At 42.1% G+C, this 18756-nt stretch overlaps 2 protein-coding genes across 4 annotated transcripts; one reads left to right on the plus strand and one right to left on the minus strand.

The window, feature by feature from the left end:
- Positions 1–397: 397 nt before the first annotated feature.
- On the minus strand, positions 398–3819 carry im:7138535 (uncharacterized protein LOC797998 homolog). 2 transcript variants are annotated; one of them, XM_037477994.2, is made up of 8 exons: positions 3651–3819; positions 3314–3420; positions 2462–2587; positions 2065–2336; positions 1908–1988; positions 1704–1820; positions 945–1091; positions 398–863 (listed from the first exon to the last, which is right to left on the minus strand). In XM_037477994.2, the coding sequence occupies exons 1-8, from the start codon at positions 3692–3694 to the stop codon at positions 693–695; spliced, it is 1065 nt and encodes a 354-aa protein (XP_037333891.2). In that variant the 5' UTR covers positions 3695–3819; the 3' UTR covers positions 398–692. The 2 variants fall into 2 exon arrangements, with proteins under 2 accessions (XP_037333891.2, XP_037333897.2); XM_037478000.2 differs by lacking the exon at positions 3314–3420 and having other exon boundaries at positions 3651–3775.
- A 2230-nt stretch (positions 3820–6049) lies between these two features.
- On the plus strand, positions 6050–18644 carry si:ch211-235m3.5 (BICD family-like cargo adapter 1). 2 transcript variants are annotated; one of them, XM_062561159.1, is made up of 10 exons: positions 6050–6401; positions 7564–7779; positions 11759–11878; positions 12438–12566; positions 13002–13184; positions 14536–14700; positions 15255–15332; positions 15644–15756; positions 16137–16257; positions 17363–18644. In XM_062561159.1, the coding sequence occupies exons 1-10, from the start codon at positions 6156–6158 to the stop codon at positions 17573–17575; spliced, it is 1584 nt and encodes a 527-aa protein (XP_062417143.1). In that variant the 5' UTR covers positions 6050–6155; the 3' UTR covers positions 17576–18644. The 2 variants fall into 2 exon arrangements, with proteins under 2 accessions (XP_062417143.1, XP_037335249.2); XM_037479352.2 differs by having other exon boundaries at positions 6063–6401; positions 12420–12566; positions 17363–18643.
- The last annotated feature ends 112 nt before the right edge of the window (positions 18645–18756 follow it).

Consider the following 18756-nt stretch of genomic DNA (forward strand, 5'->3'; position numbering starts at 1 on the left):
ATGTCGAATACTGGTTCCTCCCTAACCAAAACACCAACCACCGACGGGGTCGCTGTCATTTTGACAGCAGGGAGACACAAGACGGGGGAACCGACCTTGCCATAACACCAGTATAAAAGAAACACCAGAAATACTTTCTTAAACGGCAATGTCCCCGTATCTGTATGATGGACGCAGACAAAGAATGTACCTCAGTTAGTTCCAATTTTGTGAAACTACATTGTTCAAGCAAATTCTGGTAATCATTACTAAATAAAGCTAACAGTATCCTGTGAAAAGTTAAAAAAAAGAATCAGTGTAAGTTTCTTCTTGCTAAAAATGTGAGCTACAGCCCACAAATTATTTAGTTATTGTTAGGGTGTCTTATGCATAATAGCTTTACCAACATGGAAAAATACACATTTTCATTCATTTTTATTATTTAGCGAACAAAGCTGCATATAAATGTGCCATGTTAACACATACAAAATATATTCAAATATGGATCTCAACAAAAATATCTGGTAATAAATTATTACATTATAGCAATAATGGCTATAAGAAAGGTACATTTAGCAATAATTTTGCCCTATTTTATAACTATAGAAATCATATATTATAGCATTTCACCACTCATATTTTATTTCATAACAAGGATTTTAGTAAAAAAAAAGTCACTTCTTTCTCAAATTAAACAGCGAGAGAAAGACATGTTAATCATTTTTCCCTCGCTTCTTTTTATCGGAAAATCTATGTTTTTGATGTGGTCCACCCCCTCCTCTTCCTGGTCTGTTTCCTTTCGCTTTTCGATCCGTCCACGCTGGCATAGGAGGCTCAATTTCTCCTGGTCGTCCACCTCTGTCCGGTACACCGCCCATCAACGTCTAGCAAGACCAAAAGGCAATTAGAGGCCATCTGCAGTGTGAGCTCAAGCTGTCTTACACGTCGTCGGTTTACAGTCGTACCTTATAGACGGGGGTGCTTGTTGCAGCCTTGATCGGCTCAACCAGGAACTTATCCACTCTGGCGGCGATCAGCAGAGACAAGGAGACGAGGGATGAGCAAGAGAGGGAGGAAAGAGGAGGCACTGTGGCCAGAGCTTCACTGCGCTCCTGTAAATAAAATAAAATAAAATAAAATAAAATAAAAGGATGAAGCGCACTGATCCCGTTAAGATATGTTTCAACAACAGCGGACAGCTGACGGACATGCGGTGAGCATAAATTTAGTAATTGATGAAGTCATGCTTTTCCCAGCTGGTAGCGTGTCTCTATACGTAACGCAATGTTGGTTGGTGCGGCACTGAAATAGACCGTTTAGTTGTTTTTTATTAAACTATAACTAAATGAAACTTATTCAAACCTAAGTAGACTGCTGTGACATGTTGTGCAGACATTCATGCTCCTCAGATCCTGCTGATGTCACCAACGGGATTTCAGGTTTAGAGTGAAATTACCATTAGGTACAGGCATTCATGTTCCCCTTTAGGATGAACTGTAATACCTTTGTTGACCCCTTAACTTAACTATAATATCTCTATGCCTCAGCTGTCCTTTGTGTTTCGTGATGATAAAAGCCTTTTAGTCAAATGGTGAACACAGTAAACATTATACCTGCTTATTTTTGCTATTTTGTTCAACTTCATAGACACAGGGCCAATACAACCAAACACACAAATGATCCACTCTGGTGCAACTGCTCTAAAAGAGCTGGAAGATGTCTACCTTTTGTTTCTCTCCCCATGCAAATGACTCGAGTGTGACCTGAAAACGCTTGATCATCATTTGTCGCCGACAGTCATAGTCCTCTGACAGGACTTTGTTGATCTTTTTAACCTGCGCCTGAGCAACAGAAAGAGGATTAAATGGAGTGAACTACTCATAGGTTTACATACGGCGTCTAATTAACCGGTAACCCTAGCAACATACCCACTGCTGTGAGCTGAGGCTGGCGTTAAGGAGCGGGTTTGCCATGTCTCCACACGGTAGACGAGTGAGCCTCGACTCCACCTGCATTCATAACATTTTGACAACCATTGTTTCGCAGTTTGTGGCCATGACTTATGCACATCTCAGTCTCTCTTACCTCACTCAACACATCCGTAAATTGAGCAGAGACATCCATGTCAAGGGCGTGGAGCAGTAATATCCATTCTGCTTGCATCTCTGACGTCCGTCTGTCTTTGTCTTCGTCATCTTCATATTCCTCACCAAACTTGGCGAGTTCACGGCTGTGATCTGGAACTCGCTGCTCTTTTTCAGACTCATCGGCTGTTGTTGTTGTTGTTGTTTTCTCCTCAGGATGCAATTCCTTACGCTTTACTATTCGAGCCGCTTGCAATTCGGATAGAAGGAACTCTAAAGGATTGAACAGTCGGTTTAAGAAGATGCAGCCTTAACTAAAAGTGTTTGGTGGGAAATGCACAAGTCACAGCCTTAAAACCCACAACTCTGCCACACCACCCACAGTTATTAGTTCTCACCCGTGACTTTGTTGAGGCTGGACGGTCCCAGCACCTCCGAGGTCAACGCAGCGAGGGGAGAAAACATGTTTGACAGTAAAGTTCTCAACTCCCCCACCAGCAGGACGTCACCTCTCCTGCTGGAGTCTAAAAGAGAAGCCAAGGAAAGGTTTATGTGCTTTATAGGGAGATGAATGTTACCGGTACAGAAAAATACCATTAACAAAAACATAAATTCGGTGCAGTACCCTTCAGTATAATATACTACACTACAGTATAGTGTAGCACCATCCACTTTGTTTGATACATCTGCATGTATTGATGTAAAATACATGTTGGCCAATAATTAAAAAGGAACGTACAGAACTGCCTAATAAGTGATAAGCATCATCACTCGTCCACAAGGACACACAGACAAGGTCATTTGCATACTAATAACTATAAAATGACCAGATTAGTATATGTTGGGCATACAAATCAGCATATTAATATACCTTGATACAAATTCTTTTAATTTACACAGATGAGAAAGAAAGATGATCAGTTTGACGCTAACAAGAAATAAGTGTAAATTGGACTAGTTGTACGTTTTCTTTATGCAAGTACATTTATAAAAGATACATTTGTAAAAGATATAATTTATCTTTTTATACCGAAAGTCGAATGACTAAGGAAAAACTTCCCACAGGATGAATAAAGATCCTTCTTATTCTAGCTCAACACAGACAGAGAAAGAGAGAGAGAGAGAGAGGACAGACACTGACAGACAGGAGATACAGTGACCGACAGATAGGCATACAGAGACAGACAGACAGACAGAGAGACAGACAGAGAGAGACAGACAGACAGAGAGACAGACAGAGGTTTGTCAACCTCGCAGCTCCGGACAGAGAGCCGTCAGCTCCGCAGTCAGCCAGGTGAGCAGCGGACAGGGAAGCTCGTCACAGTCACACCGCGCGCGGCAGGAGCGGCCCGGGTACCTGAGCAGGAAGTAATGACGTCATGTGAAAGGCCTGCTGTACGTGGGTCTTAATACACATGGGGGGGGGAGAAGAGAGACGCGTGTGTTAGCCCGCTCGTGTTGTCACGTCCCGACGCTTAGCTTTGAATCGGTTGGCCGGGGACACACACACACACACACACACACACGGAGGTGACTCAACTCCGGCGTTTGGTGACTACGCAGCAAACGAGAAGAGGTTTCACTCACCCCGATGCTTCAATAGCTGAAACTGTGCCCGCGCTCCTCTCCATCGTCTCTATAACGCAAACGGGGTTAGAGAAGCGGAGGCAGCTCCCAAGTCAGGAAAGTTCAAGCGTGTTCATAAATTGCGCTTCCTCTTCTGATGGTGTTTATTGAAAGGTCACATATCGCCACCTGCTGGGTGGAGTTGGTCGCAAAATAAATGCGAACTCATGCAACAATGAGCTTTCAAATAGATACGCAAGGAAATAATTAAAACATGTTTGACGATAGATAGAAAAACAAAGACAGTAACTAAATTAATCATTCAAATTAAATTATTTACAACCCCCCCCCCCCCAAAAAAAATTGTTAAAAAAAATTAAAAAATGTAAAAACATTAACATTACAAATTATAATCATACTAATCACAATAATATCATATCTCATCATTATTATCATAATAGCTTTTGTTTGGGAAGAACTGTTTAAATGTCCTTTAAATTACAAAATACAAAAATAGATTAAAGTACCCAACAATAAAAACAGATAAAATCAAATAAAGAAACACAAATATAAAAGCTGTTGTGGATACAAAACAAATCTCCCCTTGTCAGACAAAACACTACACCATGTACTGTAACTAAAAGAAAAATCTTTGATACTGAAGTGTCACGCTTTCTTTACGTCACCTACAGTTCACATCCATCAGTGTTGTGGTCTACATTAGTGTCCACCAGGAGCCACTAGAGGTCCATGTTGTCCGGAGTAAATTAATTAAAAACTTGGAATTTCAACTGGCCTTCACTCAATCTGTTCTGCGAAATAGTGTTTTTCGCTTTTGATAAATTAATGTACAAAATGAGTAGTAACCAAACACATCAGCCACTGGCACATACTGATGGGGATCTCATTTACTGGAGGAATCTCATAAAACCATAATTTATAGTGCCACTCACTCAGAAGAGGATACTTTGGCACACTTAGCACCCCGGGCACCATCACAGGTGATGCAGCCAGTGCAGCTACCGTTAAGTTGATGGTAACATAAAAACATCAACTGTGCTTTAATGGTCGATTCTGCCTCAACTGCTTTTGATCAATTTCTCCTTCACAGCGACTGCAGAAGTAGGACTTAAGTGGTGCCATCACTGAGAGAAAAGTAGAAGAGTCTTCTGGGGTCTGACTCAGCAGAAGAAAAGGTCATCTTTATTGCTGTTGGAAGAAGTCAAGCTTTTCCCTTATACCTTATAAGACAGTCTCCTCCTCTAACAAATGACTGTGTGCACACGCACACACACAAACACACACACTTGCTGCTTCATTAGCTTTGTCTGAATTTCTTCTTTTATCTCCTCGTTGAGTTCGGCCTGACTGCATATGTCACACTCGTGGCAACAGGCCCCTCCGTCAGCAGCCTGTGATCTGACGTTTGAGGCTCAGATGTTTGCTTGGCCGCTGCTGCCATATGTACAGAAGCCGTGCCGCCCCTCGACAACAATAGCCCTGCCGTGCGTCAGGAAGCTGCGTCTTTTATTCCCCCGACACTGCCCTCGGCTTCGTAAAACCTTGCGGGATGCTGAACTTTGACCTTTGGCAAGCAGCCAGAGACAAAGCAGCCAGACACTCCCTTCTGCGGCGGACTTGTTGAGCACTCGTTAGGTGGATGAATGTAACAGCGATTCCCTCACCTGCATCGCCTGGAATACTTCAGAATATCATGGAAGTCTAAGGGTAATACATTCTGGGCATTCAAAACATACATATAATACACATGTCGGTTCACTTGGGGACAAAATGGTAAAATAGGAAAAATAGAGGCATCATAGAGGCACTTTTTCTGAGAAAAATATTGTACATCATACGCCACTAAATCTATTTGTTAGTTACTTTTTATTACGTTGCAGATTCAGATTATTCATACAAAGCATCATTGTTTACGAATACAAAACATTGTTTTTTTGGATTAAGATACACTGCAGGATATATAATTAAAATCAGTTCAATTATCCCAGTTATATAGCATTGCATTGATGCACACTTTAACATATACACTATTATGATCCATTAATATAATGAACATGGATGTATCTTAATGCCAAGACTTCCTTCGCTTGAATACACTTTTTTCCGAGTGGAGCTGCTACTTTTACACAATATAAATGAATACTTCTTCCACCACTCCTATCACAGCTGTTCCCGTGCTCTGCGGTGATTTTCCACTATAAACCCCCCTGCGCGCGAGGGGACAGGTGTCTGTGTGGCAACGGTTGCCCAGGTGAAGCCAGGTGAAGCCACATCCCCCCCCCCCCCCCCCCCCCCGGAGACAGTCACGTGCCGGTGACAGGCGGATCAGCCGCTTTTGGGAGCTCGAACCTGCTGCTCCACACACACACAAACACAAACACCGGTGTGATGGACTGACCACTTCTTCACACACGCGTGGAACCATTGTCAACGTGTCTTCTCCGCGTATAGTTTGAAGCGATATTCTGTCACCGTGGAGGCGGGTTCGTGTTACCCCGTCGCGTCATGGATCGACTGGATGAATGGAGTTTCAAGTCCAAGAAAATGGACCTGGAGGAGGGTTTCTACTTCGACTACGGAGCGGAGGAAATGACCGAGTATCCAGAGCCCAGTGAACTGTTGGCTGCTTTCAAACAAAAGGAGGAAGAGGTTATTTTGGCGGCCCAGCTGGGAAACGCGTTGCTTCTGGAGAACCATCAGTTGAAAGAGCGCAGCGACCAGCTCCATGACGAGTACGCAGACAAGCTGGAGGTAAGAATCCGGTCCGCTTCTGTTTGACAGCTTTCGGGTTAAATGTGTGCGATTTTTTAAACGATCCGACAACGCCGTTCCTGCTGATATTTTAACAGGGTTTCCTGCTTTTTTTTTTAAAAAAAAAAGAGGAAACAAAAGCTTCCAACTATTTTAATGTCTCCGGAATAGACGCGAGGAGGCTTCAATGTATGTATTCGATATTCAAAGTGTTGTAGCTGTCACGTAAACAGGCAGATTTTTTTCATTAAAACTGTTGCTTTACTAAACTTTCCTTTGATCAGGTCCATGGCTCTGTGCTCATTGTCCCCAGTCTCTCTCTCTCTCTCTTTCTTGTATTGTTTCACTTACTACAAAAGGGCATCCAGCCCATGATGTCTATCCTGAAATGCACCTTACAGCTTGTCACAGAAATAGTCAATCTGCTGTTTTGGTCAAACTTGTAGAACACAAACTCCTCATGAAACACGAGCAGCTAACTAATAAATAAATAAAAGGATCAGACTGAGCATCATAGATGTTCATCAGTGAAACAAGATAGCACTGACAATTAAGTTGTCTAAAAGTTTGTATTTGTGTTCAGGGTAACGGGCGACTCCACGGTGACTTCTTTGTTTTTTCAATGCTGACGATTCTGAGGTTCAATCTTCTCTGTTGTGATTACATCTTCAATTAGTACTTTTGTAAAGTGCCGTGCAGTTTGAATCTAATGTAATAGAAAGGCTGCCACTAATTTACTTTCATTTCAAAATTAACTGATTTAATTGCTCCATGAAATAGGGATAAATACACACTTTACAAAAGTTAACTCCAAGATACTTTTACCATGTGAGAAAACAACTGAGTCAAGTTATTAATGATCAAAGTACATGACTAATGGATAAAAGTGCAGGCCTTATGGAATGTGAAAAAACACAAACTGCGTCAACCATTCACCTGTTCGAATTGTAATCTGCCGTTCTGTACTTTCAGTACAATTCCCACGTAACTCACAGCTCTGAACGAGCCTGTTTTGTCCCTCAAATTTCAAAAACCTCTCGTTATCGCTGTAACATTCTGTTGCTGATACGGAGAATTTCCAACCAATGCTTACTATAAACAGTCTGTGTTGAAATAACCGTAATCACGGATTGACGTCTCCCCCCTCCCCCCCCCTGTGCAGGAGCTGGAGCAGGGCAGGCATGAGCTGCGGCTGAAGCTGGAGGGCTGCCAGTCCCAGTGGGAGAGCCAGGTGTTGGACCTGGAGAGGGATGCGAGGGAGCTGAGCTCCCAGGTGGAGCGGCTCAACCGGGCCCTCGGGGAGGCCGAGAGGGACAAGAGTCGAGCCCAGATGGAGCAGAGCGAGCTCACGCAGCGACTCGGGGAGCAGCTCAACACTGTGAGTCCCAAACGCTTCAGATAGTGTGTGTGTGTGTGTGTGCGTGTGTGTGATTAAGGACGATAGAACTACACACGTTGCTCCAAAGAACTGCAACAGGTGACTGAGCCTCGGTGGAACAAACACCTGATCCGTGGATCCAAATCTCATGGCCGCCTGTGAGTGAAACCAGATGAGACGAGCCACCCGACCCCCCCCCCCCCTCACTGACACTCTCGGCAAACCACTCGGGTATCAGTCTGACTCTGCAAGGCTCAACTTTGTGTCTACAGACTCTGAACAACACAAAGTTACTACTAACTAACGCTGCAGAGGCCGAGGTTGGTCGGTCGCTCTCTAAAAGGAGCTTTTGCCTGCAGGCAAATGATCCGTGTCAACAAGGAGGGGAGTGGACGTTTATTCCACGGTTTGATTTTTAGATCCGGGACAAATGGGAGTATGAGAGTAGTTTGTTTGAACAAAAATGCCAAACAATGTCGTTCCTAAGCGTTTCAGCTTTTCTTTTTTTTGATATCCTAAACAGAACGTCTTTCAAGTGTTGGTTGAACAAAACCTTTGGGCTTTAGTGACTCGTGTGCATTTTTCCCACATTGGATTTTTCACAATACGGTTGTTAGATTGGTAGGCTATAAAAAGAATCCTTAACTGCCCTGCATGATAACCATCTATTTACCCAGATCCAGTTTATTCAGTGACATGTTAAAGTTAACGTTTAACAATGTGCTGAGGTACATGTGTGACGTAATGGGCAAGATTACAACATTCAACATTCGGCCGACTCATCATTATGTGTTCAAACATTTATGATTGGGGAAATCAAACCGGTGATACTGTATGAAACTGCCTCTTATCAGTTCACCGGGAGGAGCTGATTGGATCATACAGCTGGACGCCCTTGAGTGCTTTATCCAAACTGCAGAAGAAGACGGTTTTTATTAAACATTAATGTACCCGTGACGTCTTGCGTCGCACAAGGCCGATTACTTAGCAGAGCGGTTACTTATGCCCACTCAAAATAAGCAACAGACCTGAGCGAAAGTTGAATCCGAATCAACAGTCCCTCCCATGAGTCAAGGTCCGAGGAATAAGGAACTGATAAAGTCTATTCCTTGCTGAGGAAAACCGACTCCCAAGAAGTTCAGGAAAAAGTCAATTTAGATAAAATTTAAAAAAAACGGGGGCTTTCTCAGTTTGGGCTGTTCAGGGAGCGGGAAGTGGAGGAAATGTTTCATTTGGCATCAGACACTGACCCTGGACTCTCTTTGGTTGTGAAAAGAGAAAGCGAATGCGTTCATGGAGGACGAAGCTCCACGCCAGACCTGTCTCTTTACCACACGTACTGCAGTTGTTTCTGCCCTGGTGAGTTGTGTCTGCATTTTTGGCATTGTGTGTGTTTTTTTGTTCAGGGGCTTCCATAATTCTGATGGAAACAGTGTACCGGTAATTATTTTTAATTGATTTAGTGGTAACTTAATAAAATGGCACAACACATCTTGTTTAATGCGGCTGAAAAATGCACTCGAAGCTGCAAATGTATAAACATTTGGTAGGAAGACAATGTTGAAACCAGTTAATATTTTTCCAAAGATTATGCTTTACAAGTGTGTGTGTGTCACTGTATCGCTCCATAGAAAACCGAGTGAGAAATTATCCTTTGTTTACCAGCAACCGCAAAGCTAGAGAGGAAAGGTTTGCTTTGACTCTTCATCCTGGTGCGTTTCAGGAAGCGGCTCCGCTTTAAAAACAATGTTGCCGTGTGCCAGTTGGTCACATGGTCCAGTGCTGACTGTTTAGACTGCAGCCGAGGAAAGGAGATGTTAAAATATCAGGGTGTGTTTTTGTGAGTCAGGGTGCTTTTTTTTTTTTTTCTTCCTTTGTTTTCAATTTCATTTGTAGACTATTTATTGACAGATTAATTTGCAGGTCAAATGTATTTTTTTTTTTTAAACAAGAGCATACTGGGTGTAAATGAAATATTTTATATATATTCTCGTTAACAAACAAAAAACCTGTGTTTAACCTGGAACTTTATTCCCTTGTGACCTTCCATTTAACTCACACAATCATCTCCTCTGCTGTGAGATTTTGGTTATTGTAAATTAAAAAAAAAAAAAATTAAGAGATTCCTCAATGCCCTCGTGACCTCTGCTTCTTTTACCAGCGTCTCGCAGCTCATGGACAAAAAGGGAGAGACAACGTACACTCTGGAGATATGAATCTTTTAATTTGCTTGCCCTTTTACGTCCCGTCATCCCAGGGGAACGCCGTGCTTTCTGTGAGCTCTCTCTGAGGGGCTTGGCTGTTGGGTAGCGTTTGGACCGGCGGAGGCCCGAGGCTCGCCGGGGGCCACGTTAGGGGATGTCATCTTTTGTGTCTTTACCAAATGGAGCGTGTTTCTTCCACGGCTGTTTTTGTGATTCTCACTGCGTCGCTGTCTTGTCAACACGGGCCCCTTCTCCACATTAGAGGCAGCGGTAATGACGACTCGCAAACACAAATGTTCATAACGCCCCCCCCCCCCCCAATACTGTGTTTGCATGCCATGTTTTGTTTTTGTCCATCAGTGCCGGCTTTACTCTTGTCACACACGCACTAATTTTAGAATCGCGCCCGCCTCACTTCCTCTGTACACTCGTGCAAACACGTATACACACGCTGTGCCCCCTTGCTTCACCCTCGTGATGTCCAAGATTACCCTGCGCCACATTGTTGTCTAATGTGGCGTGATGATGTCACAGACACAACCAAGATGAGCTGTGCTCCATCTGCTGCAGAGGCCGCCCTTTAATCTTGTATTATGTGGCGGTGATGGGACCTGACAGGGGCCTACCAAACTGCTGTGCAATAGGGACACGAGGGAGGGAGTGGGGGGGGGGGGGGGGGGGAATGGGAGAGCGATGGGTCGTTGTTCATCGCTCCAAAGGTACCGACAGTGTTTTTAAATTCCCGTTTTTTTTTTTATTGCGTTTGAGGGAGGCATGGATCTAACAAAACAAAATATCATTACTTACCACTTGAGTGGTTTGTCCCATGTTTTTTTTTTTTTTTTTTATTTCAGTTTTTTTGATGGATGAGTGATCACAGTTGGGTTGCTTTTGTTCATGGATTCCAGCTCTGACTTTTGACCTCTTAAGGGAGGTGGAATTTGAGATCTTCTTTTTAGCCTTTTTTAATTTATTTTTTAGTAGGAAACAGGTAAACTGTTGTTAACATGCACGGCATGTTAAATTTCTTTCTTATAGATCATACTTTGTTTAATAACTGGCGCTGCCTCATTTGTTGTCCTGACAACTGTCAAACAGCTGACTATTATGAACTTATCCACAGAATCTTTTGGCTGTGTGCACTTTATATTTGTGATACAAACCAGTGAAAACCTCCAAATCGTGCACCCCATTACCGCAGATTATGGTCTTCTTCTAGAAATGTCGATTATGAGCTGATCAACGATTATTCTTCCCCTTTTCAAATATGTTTATCTGGATTTTCGGGCACTACACCTGTAAAGCTGAAAATATCTATTTCAGACAAATATAAAAACTGTTGTGTTCAACGGGTGTTTCTTAACCCACTCATCATATTCTGACCTTTCCTAAATTATCTTCACACTCAAGGAACTGAGTATTGTAACCCTGAGCATCCAAAACTACACATAGTTCATAAAAAAACTAAAATTCATGCATGGCCTGCAGCAAAAAACATTTTAAACGCATCAATTTTAGTCACCTAATCCCCACCTTTCAGTTGGGTATGATATTGTGCTTCTACTCATCTGGGTGCAGATTACAGGATTTCTACCTGCTATATACAGTATATGTCTATTTTGAGATTCAAGAATGTGGCCTCACTTCTCAAAGTTCATCCCTCAGGCAAGCTTTGTTTTGCAGTTTCAAGTTGACTGACAACAATGTATGATTCCCTGTTGTGAATCTCATGTGTCCATTTTCTCTCTGGTATGTGTGTGTGTGTGATTGTGTAGGCGATGGAGGTGGAGAGAGCCATGTCCAGTGAGCTGCAGGCTCTGAAACAGGAGCTCCAACAAAAAGGAAGCCACAACAGGCCGCAGGAGGAGGAGCTTATCAGTGCGATGAGAGAGCAGGTAGCTAGCGTGCCATTTAGTGTACATTGACTTCTAAATACTGAAAGCCAACCAAAGCTAATCCCTAATATGAGAAGGAAACCCGTTTCTAGCCTTGAGAACATCATGTACTCTCACAAACAGGATGACCACAACGCATAGTGTGTGTTTCTTTGTTTCTTGTATTTCCTGTTGATTGTGTTGCCAGCTGGTGCAAGTCCATGTATTTAGTATCCCTTAGAGAGCAACATTTAAAATGTAAATCAGGAATCAGGAAACATTTTATTGTCATAATATGTCAGACAATACATGTCAGACATACAAGGTATGCGAAACATTTGCACAAAGAACAGGAAATGATACAAAGCTGCACTCATGAGAAAAAGAGTGGTGCTATTTAAAAAAAAATTTAAGGGAGTACTTTGTATACATTGATCGATTTTGATTCGGGTTTTATGGAAGGGAGTAGTGGGAGGCGGTGGCAGTAACTTTTATTTTCCAAGAAGAAATTACTATTTTTAATTTTTTATTCCATTTCTGAAGTGGTTTTTGCATTTTTAAGGTGCTGCGTCTCACCCAGAAGGAGCAGGTGCTGGAGGAGCGTTTGGAGAGTGTGTGTCAAGAAAACACCGAGCTGAGGGCCAGTTTGGCCTCTTTGCACACACGCCTGGCTCTACAAGACCAACTCAACCAGCAGCACAGCCAGCAGGTACGTAGACGGCACAAAACGGCACCGGGCGGATGGCGTGTGAATGAAAGGGCCGTCGACAACAAAGGGTTTTGGCGGCCTTGGTTTCGGTGGCACTGACGAGAGGATTAATGAACAATCACCTGATCCCGTCATTGTAACTGTCCCTCGCAACTCTGGATTCCTCTTGTGGTTGTTTAGCTTCTCTGGAATCTTGAACGTCAGGATTTCTCTCACTCGTTAGTAAAAAAATAAAATTAAAAAAAAGGTATGCTGACGACTTTTGGGTTGTCGTTGTCCTCTCCCTATTTAGCATCGACGTAATAAGGCCTTATCTTCTTCTCTATCATTTGTCCTCGTTGTTGCTTACTTCAGATCCATGTTTGTGCCTGCAGGCTTAGTCTCCATTTTTGTGTTTGTGTGTGTGTGTGTTCACCCGCCTCCTTGTGTTTTCAGCTAGCCGGGGCGCTGCAAGAGGCGGAGGCTGCACGGGGTCGCTCACGGCAGCTGCAGACCCAGGTGGAGGAGCTTCAGGAGGAGGTGTCCCTGCAGGAAGGCAGGAGCCACGGAGACGCCTCCCTGTTGTCCGAGCTGGAGAGCAGCCTGGAGACGACGAGCCTCGGGGTCAGCAAAGAAGAGGTACTTCAGCGGATCAGGCTCCGGCACCGCCAGACTACTGATGTTTTAAGACCTTGAAGCCACAACATTGGACAGATTTGGCACCTGGGGAACTTAAAAAAGAACAACACAAAGATGCTCTACATGAGATATTCAATATATCTTTTTCCCACGAATGGACAATCGGCTTTCAGAAAGACTGCGTCCTTTTACCAAAAAACACCAAATATTTTTGACACTAAAAGTAGTTTCCACCCATTACAGCATTTCTTCTAGATATATATATATATATATATAATATATATATATATATATATATATATATATATATATACACAGTCTGTCGGTTTGTGTAATATATAAATAATCCTTATTCATCTGACAAAATCTTTTTAGAATTTAGATTAAAAAGTATAAAGCTGAAATCGACATCATCGTTTACACCGGTCTTGTGAAGTACTATGACATGATATTATGGTTTATCTAAACAACACTACCAGCCTTCACTGAGGCAGAGAGGCTGTAAATCAAACACTGTTCTATAAATAACACCGGAATAGTTTAGCTGCTGTTCTGTTGTCTTCCTGCAAAGTTTGAGTCACGTATTTTGAGGGGATTTTTTTTTTTTTTCTTGGTTACTGGAAACAAGATTATTAAACTGTTTTTACTGGAAGACTCGAACAGTGAGGTGGAGGAAAAGTGTGAGCTAAAAAATAGTAAAGGAATGCAGCAAACCTTTTTTTATCAATATTTCAGTGAAAGGAATATAGTGCATAAATTCTCCGACAGTATGACTTGACGTGAGGACTGACAGGAGGAGGTGTGAAGGTCCTTTTTTCAAAGTAAAACAAAGGTACATGAGATAAAACTTGCTGCTTAGATCCATGCTCCTCCCAGGGTCTCTTCTGGTATTGTTTGGTTTCAGGAGGAACATGTATAATTTCACCCGTGAGTCATTCACTACATTTCCTGATTGTCACAGACACAGGAAAGAGTCTTCCAACTCATAGACATCACAGAATATCGTATCATCCTATTTTTTTTTTTTTTTTAGTGAATGATCAACCTAAAAATATCTTTCGGTCGCCATGAGATCACGATCATCGTGTGACAATTATGACTCAAGGAATTAAATATTAACTCATGAGGTAATGCTTACTCCTCCCAGTGTTTAAATAACTGATGACATCACTCAAGATGCCATCAGTGTGTGGATAGGCATCATGCTGAAACTCAAAGGATATTTATTTTTATCTATTTAAATATATTCCAGATACACTGTAGACGCCTTTAATGAAAAATGAGAGGAGATCAACATTACATAGATTGTGGTTATTAATTAACAAAACTAAACATGCCTCCTCTTCCTCAGATTACACAAGAAATGTGGTCCAGTCTTCAGTTGCTGCTCCCACTGACACCGAAACTGAACAGCTCTGGGAGGTCAGAGGTCGTGGATCAAAAGGAAGACCTGCACACAATGCTGCATCAGCTGAAGGGAGTGGCCCAGACTCTGGCACTGACGTGCGGCCCTCAGGTGAGCCACAGAACGAGCAAGTGAAGCACGACAGGAAACGTAAAACAAAAGGCTGGCTTTGTGCATTGTTTTCTTCTTTTTTTTCCTTTTTGGAGAAAACCAAGCATTCCTAAAATGTAGGTTTTTATGATCCAGAAAAGGACAACTCCCCTGAGTGAAATAACTTTCCCGCTTTGTTATTTGAGGTCAAGTCATGTGGCCATATGCGTCTTTCATGGATTCAGTCACGGTTGGCCTCTCTGTTGGCGGTTGGTAGCGTCGTCACACTGAACCATGCTGAGGAAGTGTGTGTGTCTTTGTTTATGCCAGTTGATTGTTTGAATTGACACACCAAGCCTCTATTTGCCACGAGTTTGCTTTTACAATGGTCCAGTTGTGCCTTATTGCATTCAGAGAGCAGGTGTTTATTACTGTAACTAAATACTCTTGCCCTCCCCATTCCTCCGTCGCAGCACTTTGCAAATAGGCCAACATAACAGTAGCTTCTTTTTAGTGTGAATCTCAGTGCAATGCGCGACTGACACCTGATCTCTCTGTTAACGTCTCTGTCTCAGGAGCTGAATCGAGCTTTTGTCGACAGGACGGGCGATCAGTGTGGGAATCCGAGTGCAGCGCATGAGCTGAGAGATCAGGTAACCCAGTGATGAAGCAACACGTCTGTCAGGGCAGCCTGTTATTTTAGGATTTGGTAGCGTCATTGCAGAACTTGTCACTGTAATCCTTCGTAGTGTCGTGGACCCATTCAGTGACATATTTAGAGCACTTTCACTGAAGGTTAAATCAATGACCACTAGCTGACATTGGTTAAAACAAACCAATGCAATGAGTGAAAAATGTCTAAGTGACTCACTATATTGTTTTAAGATTTTACTGTGTTAAATACATATGAGAGCAGTACGTGTCATACAGTGGTCTAAACACAGTGAACGTCTTTCTCCCCTAGAACGTCCATCTGCAGCAGGAAAACGCTGAGTTGAAACGGAAGCTGCAGGACGTGGAGGAGGAGGCCGACGTCGTCCAACAGGCCATCAGAGATCGAGATGAAGCCATTGCCAAGTGAGAACCTTTTTTCCCTCAAGCATTTTACAATATAATTTACAGTATAGCTAAACTATACAATAGTTCTGCAAATATTGTGTTTGTAGCAAACCGTACTTGAAGTAAAATAAAGGAAAGTGCCAGTATCATTTACACAACGGCATCTCTATCAGACCCTACAGCAGAATATTTCATTCTTCTGTGAATTGTTGCATCGTAAAATCCTATTCTGCCTCATTAAAAGCCAATTCAGAAAACGTCCATAAAATTATTTCACAAATAAAATGGTAAATATCAAATTCATAGTGTCTTTTAGAGAGCTTGCTTTGTAGCCATAGTTACGAGTTTTTATCTGTTCTTTTATACAACTGTAATGTGTGTTCCTCATTTTCTGGTAGGAAAAACCTGATGGAAGCGGAGTTGGTGAGAAGTAAAAGTGACATGATGTCTCTCAACAACCAGTTATTAGAAGCCATCCAACGTAAGCTGGAGTTGTCACAGGAACTGGAAGCCTGGCAGGTGAGATCCCGTTTCTTTCTGCAGAGCGTCTTGTCCACAGCGCTCAGTCAAACTATCTCTCATGCTGTCTTTGTCCCAAACTGCCTTGAAATCTATAAGCACAACTCTGGCTGACTGAGACCCATGAATATGTGCAAGGATGATTAAGATCTGAACCAAACTAAAGTTACAGTGATCATTTGAAAAGACGGACTCAGCCACATCTCTCTCAGCTCAGTCAGATGGGAAGAATATGAGCAGCAGGTGTTTCTTTCAACGTCCTTCTGCTGTGGTGGATTACGCACAGAAGAGCCATCTGTAGGAGGTTATGATCTCTAGCGTTTTGTTGAAGATGATGCAGATAATATTTTTAGCTGAAAACAGAAATATGTCATTTGTCTGTCACCATACTCCTCTGAATTTCTAATGAATGTAAATAAATAAAATAAGGTTATTTTTTTAAAACAAATGAGCATATACAGAATAACTTGAATTCCTTATTCGAGGGCAGTTAAATATGCAAAAATACACATACTAGAATTATTCAGCCAATGGATGCACACCTTGTTATAAAATTAGGTCAAAATGTGTTAAACTATTGATGTATTGTCTGTCAGCTTTGTTCCCATTGGGTCCTACTGACGAATTAAATCTTCAAAAGCAGATCAGAAATCTATAAATGTCATTTGAAAACTGACTTGGGCGTGTCCTCAAACAGCTCGTCATCGTCGTTTGAAGAAAATGCTACTTACACTGTGTTAAATGGTTGAACAACAGTGTGTGTAATTGATGTTAAAATATCCGGACAACAATTGAGCTTCACGAGGCAGCTACATCATATCCGTTTAGCTGCAGAGACAATATGGATCAATTCATTGTTTTTTGGTCATGGTATTTGGTAACATTATTCTATTGTTTATTGTCAACAGAGTATTCCTATTAAGTGCATTAATCTATAGATGATCAATCCTTGTCAAGATAAATGCATAAAAGACCAATGAGCAGTAACAAAAAAGGTCATAACGGCATATTGTTCAAACCTGAAGTCATATACTGAGCTTGAATGATGTTGAGTCTGCTCCTCAAACGTCTTGCTGAAAACGTCTTCTTCCCCAACTTTCCTCAGGACGATATCCAGATCGTTATCAACCAGCAGCTCAGGTCCCAGCAGCAGATGGAGCATCCTCAGAAGAAGTCCACCTCCAACGGCACGTCCTTCTTCCGCAGGGGGGGCAGAGCCGCCTCCACCTCCTCCACCTGGAGTTCAGACGCGAATCAGGGCAAAACACCCTGGAGAGACTGGTTAAGACGGGGGAAAGGGGCAAACAATGGACAGTGAGTGCCACACCAACCGCCTGTGGTGCTGAGGAGAGAATGTACCAGAGTAATGGGTTCGAGGAAGTCCCATGTGCAGCTTCCACTCCATGTGTGGTTAACAAAAGACACTGTTCAACGATGATCGACGGAGCCGCTTCGGACAAAGACTTGTGTCGAAGGTCCCTTAATCGTCCACATTTCACTCGGAGGGTGAGCCTTATGAAAATCTAAATTGTGACAAAAACATTTTTCACTAAATTACATGAGGGTTTACTTGAGACTGTAAATATTGTGCCTTATTTTGCAAAAATGTGAATGGCTTTATGACTGAGACTTTATATGGTAGGTGTATATCAATGCAGAGTATTTGTTCAGATCAAAGGGTGAGAGAGAAGCACTGTCAGGAAATAAACAATGTATTTGTAATTCTGTTTTTGCACACCAAGTTTGATGCAAGACGTTACATGTTCTACTGTCCGCTTTGCTCAAAAGCTAAATATGTGAAAATGTTTGTACACGAAAACACTGTATGTCTTAGTGCACACTGAGATGACTGTTATTTTTTTACAATTTTGTTTTCTGGAGGATGACTTGGTGAGCTATGAATCTGTGTCTATCGGAACAATGTGTTTGTTCGTGACTTAGTGTTCAATATTAAATCTGCTCAGTGCAGACTGGGTTGTTCCCTAAAGTGTATAAAACATAAAATAATCCTTGCCGGTTTTGAGTGTTTGTTTTCAGAATGTTGATTAGAAGCAGGGGAGAATTCATCTGGACAAGATAGCTGCTTGACCAGTAACAAAAAAAAAAATTAAAGATCCTAAGTATACAAGTGTTCGGAACAAAACCTACTTGCTCAGTGATTTTTCGGAAGATGTTAGTTGTTTATCAATATAGAGTAAAATGCATCACGGGCCCCAAGATGATCATGAACTGAGATTGTTTGACAAGTGTGTAAGTTAGTAGAGAGGCAGCCTTATGTGAGGTGCACTGCATGGCAAAATGGAAGTAGATGAGTTTTTTGAATGAATTTAAAGGAAATATCAGTAAAACATCAAAAGGCCAATACTAGTCAAACGGAGTGATCTATATAACTGTTATGAATTAAATAAGTGTCTGGTTGTGTTTATATATTTATGTGTGTTCATTTTCTTAACTTTTTTTCTTTACAAATTCGTACTATTAAACTAGTTTCAGGCGCTC

The sequence above is a fragment of the Pungitius pungitius genome, chromosome 3 (assembly GCF_949316345.1).
Source record: "Pungitius pungitius chromosome 3, fPunPun2.1, whole genome shotgun sequence".
NCBI classification, from domain to species: Eukaryota; Metazoa; Chordata; class Actinopteri; order Perciformes; family Gasterosteidae; genus Pungitius; species Pungitius pungitius.